Source organism: Mus caroli, unplaced genomic scaffold (genome assembly GCF_978045245.1).
Source record: "Mus caroli unplaced genomic scaffold, Mus_caroli_1 scaffold_6, whole genome shotgun sequence".
Taxonomy (NCBI): Eukaryota; Metazoa; Chordata; class Mammalia; order Rodentia; family Muridae; genus Mus; species Mus caroli.
The window spans coordinates 39544650-39558295 of NW_028227261.1; the positions used below are offsets into that span (position 1 = coordinate 39544650).

The following is a 13646-nucleotide window of genomic DNA, read 5'->3' on the forward strand; positions in this document are numbered from 1 at the left end:
AGGTCTCGGAGCACTCTGGGCTGTGCACTCCGCTGCCTGCCGCCTGCTCACTTGAAACCTCAGGTCTTTGCACTGCTCGTGGTGTTGCATATGGGCAGTACCTAGGGCCCAGTGCTTCATCTAAAGATACCAACAATTAGTGTAAAAGGTGCTTTTCTGGGATATTCTGTCAAACCTAGGCAGAAGAGATGTCTTCAGGCTAGAGAAATGGGCCACAAGGGAGGCAGCCTTGGAATAACTGTGACCATGTGACCTCCATCCTCAAGGAGCCATGTGACCAATGAGTAAGGGCTCAATTTTCCTCTCATTCCCTACCTCCTCTGTCTTAGAGGTGTGGGGTGCTGGGCTGTAAGTCCTCCCTTGTATCAGTTGCCAGTAAGAGTTCACTTGTCTAGACTTGGGGAAGCCAGAACTCAGTACAACTAGAAGGAACCGTCTGCTCAAAGGATGTGGAAAGGATTAGTTTTAAATAAGGTGGCTGTTACGTTGTGGGCCAGCAGTGGTAAGATGGTTCACTTCCCAGGATGATGCTCAGGAAGTGGCAAGTGTGTGCACCCTTGTCTTTGAGCCCTGGCTGAAGCCCCTTTCAGGGTGACATAGGTTAGAGACAGTATTTCTCTTCTCAATCCCAGCGCTCCTGATACAGACGCAAGTGGGTCTCTGTAATTCCAAGGCCACCTTGGTCTACATAGTTGGTTCTAGACCAGCCAGAGATACAAGGTCTGTGTGTGTGTGTCTGGGGTGGGGAGGGTGCTGAGGTCGTGGTCATGAGGCTGCTGCCCTGCCAGATCCTGCCTAGGGTCTCTGCCTTAGATTAGGCTGGGTCTAAGCACCCTGCGGTTATGAAAGAACAGCAGCGGAGGCAGCTTCAGCACAGTTCTCTTAAATACCTGTTGATAACATTAATCAACAGATTATGAGACAAGAATGTGCAAGGTGTGACTCTACAGGTATGGGCCAAGATGTTGTAGTTGCTGAAAATGTATGCTTGCCACTGTGCTTCTAGCCCTGTGGGTGACACGTGTTGCAACAGTACCACTGGAAACAGGTTTGGAATGGAAGGTATAGGTGGCTGCCTTCTCACTCTCCACCTCCTTCCATTTATGATGGCTGCCTGTTGGGAGAGGTGTGGCTAGGAGCAAGGCTTCTTCTGTCCCCTGTGGCACTGGACAGGATTTAATCACCTTTTGGAACACAATTGTTAAGCTGGAACAGAGGGAGTGTTGGCAGAAAGAGCAAGTATCAATGGTTTAAGCGGCGTCTGTCTCTGTGACTCTCCTGATGTGAGGCAGTGAAACGCGTTATCGAGAAGGCCCGGAAAGTGGCTAAGTGCGTTTGACACACGCCAACTCCCTGCCTCCACACTGGATAATTGCATTGTCAACTGTTCAGCGAGGTGGCAGGTGACACTGCAGGCCGATTGATTGTCCCGCATCGTAGCTCCCCAGACTGTCAGCTCCCCAATCGATGGCGTTTACACAAGACACCGTAACTGCATCTGTAACTAATTCCAGTGTAAAACTCCCCGGAAGCTGCTGCCCCTGCCCTCCCTGTAGGCAAGCACTGGGCTCTAGAAGCCCCAAGACTTTCCTTTCTTCCCAGGCTCTGGTTTGGTTGGGAGCAGCAGGTGAGGAAATCAATTTTTTTTTTTTTTTTTTTTTTTTTGTGGTTTCAGGTTCCAGGATGCTACTGCCCCCAGTAAACGGGCATATCCAGTTTCTCAATCGATCATTTGATCAATTGATTAAATTAACACTGATTCTCCCCCCCTCAGTGGCTCAGGAAGAAATGAGTTTATGGGAGCAGGATCATTTTCATAAAATTTAGACTTACATATCATTTTGGCACTTAGCTGGGCTGCAGGCGTTCACTCAAGGGAAGGGAACCGTGCCAGGCACTGTTGCCCATCAGACTTAGTTTGCCAGCCATTTTGTCCCTTTCATATGGAGCAGAACCATCGCAGAGGGGCCTCCCTGGTGACCAGCAGCTGGTCTGGACCATCTTGGAGGTCCTAGGGGCCAAGTTGCTTGCTGCATAGCAGCAGCAGGAGAAGCAGCTTGCCTGCCCTTCCTGTAGCTCATGGAAGAGGGGCCAGAGACTTGGAAGGGAGCTGTCTGTGCCATCTTGCTTCTGAGTACTGGCTTGGGATACTCCAGCAGCTGAGAACATAAAATGACAGTGGAGCTTCCTCTCCAAGATGGAGGAGGGGCAAGCTGGCACAGTTGCTTTCGGCATAAAATGACTTTATGGCCGTTTCTTTTTATTATGATTCTGCCAGAAGTCAGCAAGTGACATTTCATTAAGAAAATAAAGTTTAATGTGCTAGGAAGGAGGTTGAAGCAGGTTGGGCCTGGTACCGGAGTAAAATTGGTGGTGGCAGCCTGTTGGGAACACCTGTGGGGATAGGGAGAGGTTCCCCACATCTGTCTCAGCTGGGGGATGGAATGAGCATCAGGGTAGAAGACTGCTCAGGCCAGAGGCAGACAGGCCTTTTCTTAGACGAATCATACCCGCCCTTTTTGCTCCTTGGTGAGAACAGAAGGTTGCTGCCAAACTGGGGCAAGACTTGATAAATTTCTCTGGGCACTAACCAACGAGGCCTGGTCTTCCTTGTGGTGCCAGGTTCACAAGTATTCAGCCAGTGCTGCTGTGGTGTGTGGTGTGTGTTGTCGATGCCGCTGAGTGGAGTCAGGCTTGTGACCCTTGAAGTTTGCAGTGTGGTAAGGAGCAGTATTGGCACAGTAAATATGATCTGAGAGTTAGACATCAAGGAAGGGACCACTCAAGCACCAGATCCTGAAACTGTTCCTACCAGGCCAGGTAGGGTGGCCTCCAAAAGGTGAAAGAATGTAGGCGGTGAAAGGTCATTCCTTCAGCAAGAGGAAAGCGTTTGAGCTCAGAGGTGGTACTGGAGACTCTTTAGTTTTTCCCAGCACACGAGTGGCCTAGCTGGGCTGGCAGGGCATCCGAGGCTGCTCCTGAGTTGCATGCACTTGGGGCTGGAAGCTGGTGGGGTTTGGCAGGGCCTATGGGGTACAGGCTGTAAGTGAACCTGATAGCTACATTCTGATTGATGGCGGAGTTTGTCTCCCAAACTGTCAGAGGGTTTATAGAGGTGCCACTCACCCTCAGGGTGGGAATTGCTTGTCAGGACACCTGGCTGTGACTAGGAGACAGAGCTGTAACTTGGTGTTTTCTCAGCTTAATGGCTCTGCAGCTGACCTGCCTGCTGCCTCAAGTGTGTCAGTCCCTCTGGGTAGGCGCCAAATGAGGACTGTCAGGAAGATAGAGCCCAGGCACTGACTAGCTTCAGGGGTGGCTGGCTGGAATGAATCTTAGACCATAGACTGAGGGATAAAGGGGAAGAGTCAGGGAAAAGGGTCTGCGGGAAAGGACATCCTGGTGTACTGAACAGCATGAGGGGAAGTCGTTAGCTGTGTCTAAGACATGGCAGGCAGTCTCGGTGTCTGCACACCACACAGGAGTTCTGGAGCAAAGTGACCAGGTTGCAGCCTGGCCTGGTTGGTGTATGCAGTGGGAGCCATTGATGGATATGGAGCAGAAGTTGTTGAACTGAGGCAGAAAGAACGCATTCCTGAGATGACTGGGCAGAGCTCTGAGCTTCCTCTTTGATGCAAAAGATGGTGCTTCTAACCCTTTTGGGGAAAGCCCTTCATTTCCTTTGTCCCTAGCAGAGCTGCTGGTCTGGCTAGTAAGATGTCACCTGAGACCCACAAGGACAAAAATGCAGGGACAGCTCTTTGGTCTCTGACCTTGGCCTATGAGGAAATGTTCTGGGAGTCAGAGGCCACTTGGCGTATTAAACAGGCTTGGTAAGGCCTTAGTAGCTCATCCTTTACATTAGCCAAGAGTCTGCATTTGGTTGTGCCAAATGCCCTCTGGGGATCAGCAGCCTCTGGCCTCAGCCTGCCCTGCCCAGCCTAGCTGCCTTCGAGGCTGCCCTGAGGCAGCGTGTGTGCGCTCCTCCCGCATCTCCCTTTCTAATCCCTTTCTAACTGCACTTGTCCAGGAATCTGGGCTGTGTGAGGTGGAGATGAATAATTAATGTCAGGCGCTTCAGACACCAAATATTTGAACAGCTGCCTGGTGTTTTTGCTGGCAAAGGACCTAGTGGCCCAAATCAGGATGTTGGCCCTCTATGGCTCTGATTGGCCTTAGCCAGCCTTTTCTCCTCTCTGATGGATCTCCAGCTAGACAGTTGAGACAGAAGAATGACAGTTGAGACAGAAGAGGATGCTCAGGTCCTAGCTGGGATGACCTTTTGGATCCGAGCTTCTCTACCCTCTTTCTGTTCTTCCTGGAACTGGAAAACAGATGTATAGGAGGCCTGTCACAGCATCCTCTAGTAGTGTGTGAATGTGCGAGTCTATAAGCAGAGACAACCTGAAGCTTCATGCAGTACATTTAAAGGCGAGGGAGGAGTACAGAGGAAGGGGTTGGAGGTACTGAGTAATCACCTGAATGTCTGCTTCGACGTACATCTGTCTCATCTCCGACCTAATTCCCACCTGGGAGCAGCAGGGCCCCCCCCCCCCCCCCCGGGGCTAGTTCCTGGCCTCTGGCCCTTCTTAACATTCTGCTTCCCACAGGCTCCGGCTTCGTTATGTGCAGTGGCAAAGAGAACCCAGACAGTGATGCTGACCTGGATGTGGATGGAGATGACACTCTGGAGTATGGGAAACCACAGTATCCTTGGGGCCAAGTGGGGCAAGCCAGCAGTAACAAAAGTAACTGGTGCCTCTAAAATGTAATCATGCTCCTGGAGCCAGTCACAGCTTTCAGGGGGCAGGGGCACTCCTGAGCATTCAGAGCCCTTGTGTCCTACTGCAACCTTGGGTCTATTGTCCTTGACCACCATGCCAGATACACGGAGGCTGATGTCATCCCGTGCACAGGAGAAGAGCCTGGTGAAGCCAAGGAGAGAGAGGCACTCCGGGGTGCAGTCCTAAAGCAAGTGTGGGCAGAGGCGTGGCCAGTGTGTATGGAGGGATCGCTGGAGGCAGGGCTAGGCTCTCCTGCAGCCTCACTTAGTTCTCTCTCCTTCCTTTCCTCTAGTGGTGGCCCTCCGAGCACCCGCATCACACCTGAGTTCTCTAAATGGGCCAGTGATGGTAAGTCCTGACCCAGATTAGCAGGATTGGGGGTGGGAGAGAACATCTTTAGATGGTGGTGACTGTCTCAGTCCTTGCACTCACCTGTGCTGTTCATCTAGCCAGAGTGTGAGTTGAACTTTGTCCCTACAGAGATGCCATCCACCAGCAATGGTGAAGGCAGCAAGCAGGAGGCCATGCAGAAGACCTGCAAGAACAGCGACATTGAGAAGTAAGTGTGGTTGGCTGGGAAAGGGGCCCTTTGCAAGCAGGAAGGCCTGCTGCCAGGGCTTCTGGCCCTCTGAGTACAGCTCAGCGCTGCTGCCCTGGGTGCACAGCCGGCTGTGGAGCCCAGCTGGTGCTAAGCGTGACTCTGTGAATTGATCACTGGGCCATGGCCCTGAGAGCCTTGGTGGAGAGGAACAAACAGTACTTTCCTGCCCGCTGTAGCTGCCCCCGCCGAGGAACGTGATGTATGGCCGCCCGGCCCAGCCAGTGCATTTGATTCATCTCCAGTTTCTGTTTCTTAATCGGGAGCTAAATTGGTTTCATTTTTCTTGTCCCGGGTGGCGCTTGCAGCAGGTTTTAGGCAGGAGCAGTGGGTCTCATCACTTCCAGTAGGAATTTTGGCCAGGGTTCTCCAGCAGAGGAAAAGGGGGGCCATTGTTACTTTACCCAGTGCTGCTGGACAGCGCTGCAGGGATCTGTGTCAGCTGGCCATCCCACTACCTTTCCAGAAGCCTGCGAAGGAAAGCCCAGTGCTGGCCCCGGAGGTGCGCTTGTCCAGTGTGTGCTGCCTGGAGTGGCTGCCGTTGGCCACTGTTTCTCTCTGAACCTGCCCCTCCCTCCAACTGGAGGATAGGTTGCCTAGGGTTAAAGGGTAGCCTCTTCATTCTAGGGCCAGTGTTCCATCTTGCCTCCTGCCAGAAGAGTGGCTTGCAGGCCAGTGCAGGGCTGGGTCAGTGGCCTGGGTCACCTCCCATTTGTTTCCCTCCATTTTGTGTTGTCATAAATTCATTCCAGCCCGTTGTGCTTGATCAGTTTATCTCGGCCGGGGCCGCAAGTGCTGCTGGCATGATGTATGGGCCGCAGCGCAGGGCCCGGCTGCCCATGAATCACCGCAGCTGCTCCGTGTCAGCGCCGGAGCGGGCCATACGGATTCGGTGCAACCAGCTTAGGGAGGGGGGGTGACGTATGGATGTTTATTTAATAATTCTCTCCTACTCCAGCTGAGCGGGGCGGGCGGGGCTGTAAGAGGCTCCCACCCTCGTCTGGAGGGGCTGCTCATAAATCAGAAAGACAAGATCATTAATCAAGGATGGCGCCTGAGGGGGAGGCAGGGGCCATGGCAGTGGCCATCCATGCAGGTGCCACCCACCCAAGGCTGGGGACGCCAGCTTTCCTGTCCACCTGTGTGAGCACAGGCACCAGTGGGCGGGGCACTCGAGGACAAGGTGGGGGCTGATTTCTGCTATATATATACAGAGGTCTCTGCCAGATCCACCAAGATGGATTCTTTTCAGTCCCCAGGACATCCTCGTTCACCAAGTACAGGTTCCAGCCCTAGGTCTGTTTTATACCCAAGAAGGGGGAAGAAAGGTGCCAGGGCTTCCTCCAGGAGTCTGACTACAACATCCATGCCCTAAAGGGGCTCAGAAAAAGCTCACAGCCATGCCAGCCATGGTATTGCACCAGGCGGATTGCCCTGTGTGGCTTTGCGGGTCTCGGGGCTGACCTTAGAAAACTGGGAAAGCCTTGCTCCTCCTCTGAGTTGAAAGAGCGCCAATCCACACAGGAGGTCAGTGCCACAGGGATGCTCTGTGTAGCATTGAGCAGATTGCCAAAGAAGCCGTTGGTTGGTTTGGTTTGTTTGTTTTTGTTTTGTTTTTTGTTTTTCAAGACAGGGTTTCTCTGTGTAGCCCTGCTGTCCTGGAACTCACTCTGTAGACCAGGCTGGCCTCGAACTCAGAATTCCGCCTGCCTCTGAGTGCTAACGAGGGAGAGGATGATGATGGCTTCCCAGAGCCTTGAAATTGAGCAAGGAGCTCCAGGGAACCTGCCAGCACTAAAAAGCTGGCATAAACCCTTTGGGTGTCCCTGGAGAAGGAGGTTATGGGCCCATTGTGTACAGCCACCAGGGAGACACATTCTATATTGCTGCTGATATACTAAAAAAAAAAAAAAAGAGATTGAAATTTGTTGTACATTAAATACAACTAGGCATGGTAGTACATTCCTGTAATCTGAGTTTGAGGTTAGCCTGGGGTATGCAATGAGACAAAATAATAAACATGTTCTTATGATCTTGCCTATATATACCTTCTTCTGACAGTTGTGTCCAGTGGTCACAGACCACCTGTAAGTTCTGCAGCTTTGTGAACACATTGTCCCCATGCTAGCTGAATACTCCCTAGCTCCAGAATACCACCTCAGTCCAGTCTTAATGGAGTGCGACTTTGAAACCTCCCTCATTCTGTCAGAGCCCACCCCTTACCCCAGTTGCTTGGAACAGGTTCCTGCTGCTGGCTGGAGGAGTGGCCTCACTCTGTGCTTGCTTGCCACCAGCCTGCTAGGGCTCGTGGGCTGCTTGGCCTTTGTTCTATCATTCCTTGGCCTGGAGACACATCTCCTTGTAAGCAGTGTGGACTTGGTCTGCCACAGCCTGGGCAGGCTACCTCAGCTCTTCTCATGTAAGGCGAGCATCTTCTCACAGGGTTTTGGGAAGTCTAAATAATTGGTAAGAAGCCCGGCAGTTAATAAGTACTTAGTACATTTTAGCTGTTGGTGTAGCATTGTCATTTCCTAAGGCACATTCCCAGACCACTGTTTGTTCTCCTGCGGTTTGGAGGGTTGGGAGGGTCCTAAGTACTCCTTGTTCATCCGTGCTGCTGTGCCTGCATCTCTTCTTTCCTCAAAAGAAGACCAGCATGGTTTCTCATGCTCACGTGCCCCACTTAGGGCTTATGTCACTAGCAAATAGTCACTGATACTGTGTTTAGGCAAGTGAGCCTCTGCTTTGAGGGAACTCTTGAGGCTGAGTTTATGTTAGTAAACTGGTCCCTAGAAACCATAAGGATGAGGGGCAGGGCGCAGCTCAGTTGGACGAATGCCTTCCGATATTAAAAGCCCTAGATAGACTCCCAGCACTCAGAAGGAGGGGCAGGGCGTACTTTTTAAAATGCCATGATAGAATCTTAAACTTTATATGTTCATCTAAAAAAATGGGGGGCCCAGAGAGCCCAATGTGTGGAGCACACTGGCTGCTCTGAGGACTGGGGTTCAGTTCCCAGCACCAACCTGGCAGCTCAGAACCATCTGTAACTCCAGTTGCAGGGGATCTGATGCCCTCTTCTGGACTCCACAGGCACAACACCTTTGTGCTTAAAATTAAATTTTGTTTTCTTTGTTGTTCAAGATAGAGTTTCTTTGTATAGCCCTGGCTGTCCTGGAACTACCCCTGTAGACTAGATGAGGGATTGAGGCCAGCCTGGGCTGTTTGGAATTGGTTTTTGTTTGGTTTATTTGGGGATAGGGTGTCTCCGTGTAGCTTTGGTTGTTGTCCCAGGACTCCCTTGTAGACCACACTGACCTTAAAACCCACAGAGACCTGCCTGCTTATGCCTTCCAAGTGCTGAGATCAAAGACATGTACCACCATATCTAGGAGACCGGCCGGGGTTTTGATTTGGTGTTTGTTTTGTTGGTTTATGTGGGGTTTTTTGTTTTGTTGGTTTTTGAAACACAGTTTCTCAGTGTAACAGAGCCCTGGTTGTCTGGAGCTGTCTATGTAAACCAGGCTAGCCTCGAACTCTTAGAGATCTGCCTGCCTCTGTCTCCCAAGTACTGGGATTAAAGACATGCGTTGCCACCACCTGGCCAGTGAGACCATTTTTTAAAAAGAAAAAACAAACAAACAAAAAACCCAAAGAAATCCATAAAGGCCCCAGGGCAGTGGTGTGTGTTAAGAGCCGACTGAAAACTGAGCCTGATTGAAGACCAGTAGGTTGCTGGCTGTCGCCAAGCACCTGCCTTAGATACTGATCAGGTGATGTGAAAGAGCGGATCCCAGCTCTCCGGGGAGTGGTTGGCAAGTGGAGATGTTGAGAAGAGATTCTCCGTGGGATTCTGGGTCTAAGGTACTTCCTCCACCTTCCTACCCTGTGTGTTGTCTTTACAGAATCACCGAAGAGTCAGCTGTAACTACATTTGAGGCTCTGAAGGCTCGGGTCCGGGAGCTTGAACGGCAGCTATCTCGGGGGGACCGATACAAATGTCTCATCTGCATGGTAAGTAGGAAGGAGTCGAGGCGTGCTCTCGGTCAGCTCAGTGCCCTGTGGGCTTAGAAAGCGGCCCTCAGAGGGTGAGCATACTTCAGCGACCCTTTCTCTGCCCACCTCCTCCCTAGGACTCTTACTCGATGCCTCTGACGTCTATCCAGTGTTGGCATGTGCACTGTGAAGAGTGTTGGCTGCGGACTCTGGTGAGGTGGCGTTAGACTGAGTGGGTGGGCAGCTGTTTGTGGCACTGTCCAGATGTTCACATTCTGATTGCACCTGCTTGAGGGAGGCAAGGAACAGCCTGAAGTCAGGAATTCACCCCCAAGTTGAATGTGTTGTCTGCACCCTCATTGAGGGTTTATTCATTTCTACCCTCCACGCACTCACTGCAGGTGCCCTTCTTCCCACCCCCCTCAGAAAGATGCTGGTAGTGAGTGGATAAGCCCGACAAGGGCCTCTGCCCCTCCCCCTCCCATTACTAAGCTCCTTCTGCTCCTGCCCTGTTCTTAACTCGGGAGCAGCCATTAAAATGTCGCCCGGAGACAGCAATAAAAGGCCCGGACATGGGCTCTGTGTCCTGATCAAAGGCCGCATGTAATCTCGTTAGGGCCAGGCAGCCACAGCTGGACCCAGCCTTGTTCTCATTACCCGGGCTCCTGCTGTGGGGCTGGCCAGGCGGTTTGATCCTGGCGTCTCCCCAACACAGGAGCATGTCTGCCTGCTCAGAAGCAACCCATGCATCCCTAGCCTGGCTGACAAGAATGAGGGCCCAGCACAAACTGATGGGGAAAAATGGCTGCAGGCCTGGTGCCCATGTGTACAAACATGGCATGCCGTTCTGAGCCCTCCCCTTTCTTTTCTCTTCAGGGTGCCAAGAAGCTCTGCCCTCAGTGCAACACCATCACAGCCCCCGGAGACCTGCGGAGGATCTACTTATGAGCTAGCTGTCTAGGCAGGCCTTGCCTCGAGCAACGCCCCTGCCCAGCCTCTGTGACAGTGACTCCCTCTCCCCTTGTACATACTCTCACACAGGTTTCCCTTGTACATACATGCACATACACACCCAAACACACATAGAGGACTCTGGAGCCACAGTGGGACAGCCCTGCCTGCTTGTTCTTCTGAACTTGGGGACCATGCCTCTTTGGGCTCTGCTTCCAGGGTGGTTTGGGAAGCATAGCAGGGCACGGCTCCTGAGATCCATCCCCTAGACTGACTGACCGACAGACACACAAACACCAGACTGAAGCACATGTAATATAGACTGTGTATGTTTACAATGTTGTGTATAAATGGGACACTTTGCCCTCTACCACCTCCCCTTTGGTTGTATGTTTTTCTTCTTTTTTAATGACTCCTGGAAGCAGTGCCCCTTCAGAGCTGGCTGGGAGCTCGGCTCAGCCACCTCTTAGGATGCCTGCCTCTGCCTCTCCCATGGCATCCCGTCCCTTTCCCATGTGCTCAGTGTTCAGTGGTGTATATTTCTTCTCCCAGACATGGGGTGTTTGCCCCAAGGGATCTGATCCCCTCCTTAGTCTTAGCTCATGGGGCGGCTCATGAGGAGCTGGAGGCAGGGTAGAATGGGACTGAGCAGGAACAGGCTGCAGTTGGGCTGGATGACTGAGGGTGCCTGGCTGCCCAGCCTGCTGCTGAGAACAGCCCCTGCAGTAGCCATGCTCCCTGCCCTCCTGTGGGCCCTATGGTGTGATGCTGTGTCTGTATATTCTATACAGAGGTACTTGTCCTCTCCCTTTGTAAACTACATTCGACATGGATTAAAACAGTATAAACCACTGCTGTCTGTGTTTGAAGATGATCTGGGAAGGTGGTGGCTGAGCCAGTTGAGAGGGTCATCCTGTGCAGGGTTACACTGCAGTGTGTGAAGTCATGGCAGGGGGTGGCATCCGGGAGCATCCCAGCAGGTGTTGGGGGTAGGGCTGAGGATCTGGGCTCCTGGCTATTGATGGGTAGGGGCTCTAGGTTAATTCCTTATCGATGTAGAATCGTCAGCTCATTAATCACAAAAGAGGTCAGAGCTTGGGGTACAGAGGGGATGTAAGCTCTAGTCCCCAACCTAGGGCAGAAGCAGCTACAGACAAGTCACACAAGCTCTGGGTCTGTGCTACCTTTCAGTCCCCTGAAATGTGCCATAGGTCATCTGAGTGCCGGGGAATGGGGTAGCCTGGTATAACTCCTGCCTAGATCTCGGGTAAAAACAGACCTTCACGTAAAGGACTGCTCTTAGCTGCCAGGACTCAGATATAGCACCTTGTTAGCTCCACAGCTCCCCGCTGCCAGTGAAGTAGCTGGATGCTTCCTGGCAGAGGGTTCAGGAGAGCCCTCACCAGAGAAATGTGAGAAAAAGGTGGTTGCTCAGACTCGGGGGGGCGGGGGGGGACGGGACTTTTTGGGGTGCCTGCAAAACCACAGCAATCCGATCTAGTTGGCAGCCTCTGCTTCCCTTTGCAAGCCAACTGTCTTGGAATCCAGAAGAGCCCCTTCATGGTCCTCATGCCCTGCTGGGTGCCACCGAATATCCTGAGCACAGCTGGTAGGCTTGAAATCCAGCCTACCTGGCTCCCAGTGCAAAGTGAAACAGCCCTCTGATGCCTGGGAAAAGGTGATCTGTCTCAGCGGTCAGTTCTAAGCAGCCAGATGTGTCTCATGTCTCTGCTCTCCCTTTCCCCTGCCCTGGACTCATCGGGCCCTTGACAGCTGCTTACCCCAAACCCGAGGGTTGGGGGGCATACACTCTCTAACCTGGCACATTTAACAGGGCATTCATTCCACCAAAGCATGCTTTAAGCTATCTCATGGCCCAGGCAACACTGCCACCTGTTGGCCATGGCTAGGGATGTAAGCATATCTCCAAGGAAGCAGAAAAGTTGCAGAGAAGCCCAGAGGTTGAGCCCAGGAGGAGACAGCTGGCCCCTGGAGACTTGGGGATCTACTACCCCGAGAATATTAGAAGTTTCCCACCCACAGATTTCAAACTGCCTGCCAAACTCTGAAAGCCCTTCTCTCAAACCCAAGACCCTTGATCACAGAAAGTTCATTCAATCAACAAATATTTAACTACCTAACCTACTATGTGCGCAAATTGTGCAGCTGTGACTTTCAGCACAGTAGGTGGTACAACTTCTGAGTACGGCCATCTTTGCTGCTGGAGGGTACTGAGTGGGACTATATGAGAAATAAAAGTGGTGTTTCAGCCTGAATCCCCTTACCCTGGTTCTGCCTTCCAAGACAAGAATCACCACATTCTCCCTCCCTTTGAGCATGGCAGCCATTCTGCCCCACACGCACATAGTCCTCCCCTTAAATACACAGCCACCAAATCCCTCTAATTCGGCAGCTCCCTAACGAAGTGTTGTGGCACCAAGCAGGCCCCAGATCCCCAAATCCTCAGCTCTCGCTGCTGTCTGCCTCAGATCCCCAGTTCGTAAGGTCAAGAGACAGCCTCTCTGGGTTCAGGCCCAAGTGGGGACAGGGCTTCCCACTGCGGGGCTATGTCCTTGCAGAGGGGTCACAGACCTGCTCCCCAGCCTCCCTCTGCTACTCTGCAGCACCTTCCAGGCATGAACTCAAAATTCAAAGCAGGCACGCTAGCATAGGCTGTTATCCCAGGACCTGGGAGGCAGAGACTCCCAAGCTCAAAGTCATCCTCAGCTACATAGTGAGATTGAGGCAGCCTGGGCTACAAGACACACAGACAGACAGACAGACACACACACACACACACACACACCCATTCCCCCTCCTCACACCAAAACTTAATTCTGAGAACAAGTATAAAATTTCAATTACCTAGCCGGGTGGGGTGGCACAGGCCTTTAACAACCAGCACTTTGGAGGCAGGGCCAAGCGGATCTGTGAGTTCGAGGCCACACTGGTCTACAGAGCAAATTTCAGGGTAGCCAAGACTACATTGAGAGAGACCCCATCTTGAAACAAAACAAAACAAAACATTTCCATTTTCTAAGATCCTTAAGTTCTAGGATATGCAAGATAGCCAAGAACTAGAAGTCAGCTATATGAGTTGTATGTATAGGTGCCGTACACCTATGGTTAACACGCAGGGTCACCGACTGGACATATAGGACTTTGGGCTAAGAACAACTCCTATGTTAAGGTTCTTACCACAAGCTCCGTGTGTGCTTGTATGTGTGAAGGCACACTTGTGTGCAAATGCTTGTGGAGGCAGAGGTCACCTAGGGCACAGCTCCTCAGACACTGTCACTTTGCTGCTTGAGACAGGT

General features: G+C 52.0%; 1 protein-coding gene across 9 annotated transcripts in view; it reads left to right on the top strand.

Annotated features, from left to right (window-relative positions):
- Rnf220 (ring finger protein 220) overlaps positions 1–11180 on the top strand; it is a 219011-nt gene extending 207831 nt beyond the window's left edge. For all 9 annotated transcript variants that reach the window (XM_085839046.1, XM_029476301.2, XM_021159692.3 and 6 more), the window contains 7 exons: positions 4611–4707; positions 4885–4971; positions 5077–5132; positions 5265–5343; positions 9288–9396; positions 9516–9590; positions 10255–11180. In XM_085839046.1, coding sequence (XP_085695172.1) covers positions 4611–4707; positions 4885–4971; positions 5077–5132; positions 5265–5343; positions 9288–9396; positions 9516–9590; positions 10255–10326 — 575 coding nt within the window. In that variant the 3' untranslated portion in view covers positions 10327–11180. The remainder of the gene's footprint in view (positions 1–4610; positions 4708–4884; positions 4972–5076; positions 5133–5264; positions 5344–9287; positions 9397–9515; positions 9591–10254) is intronic.
- The last annotated feature ends 2466 nt before the right edge of the window (positions 11181–13646 follow it).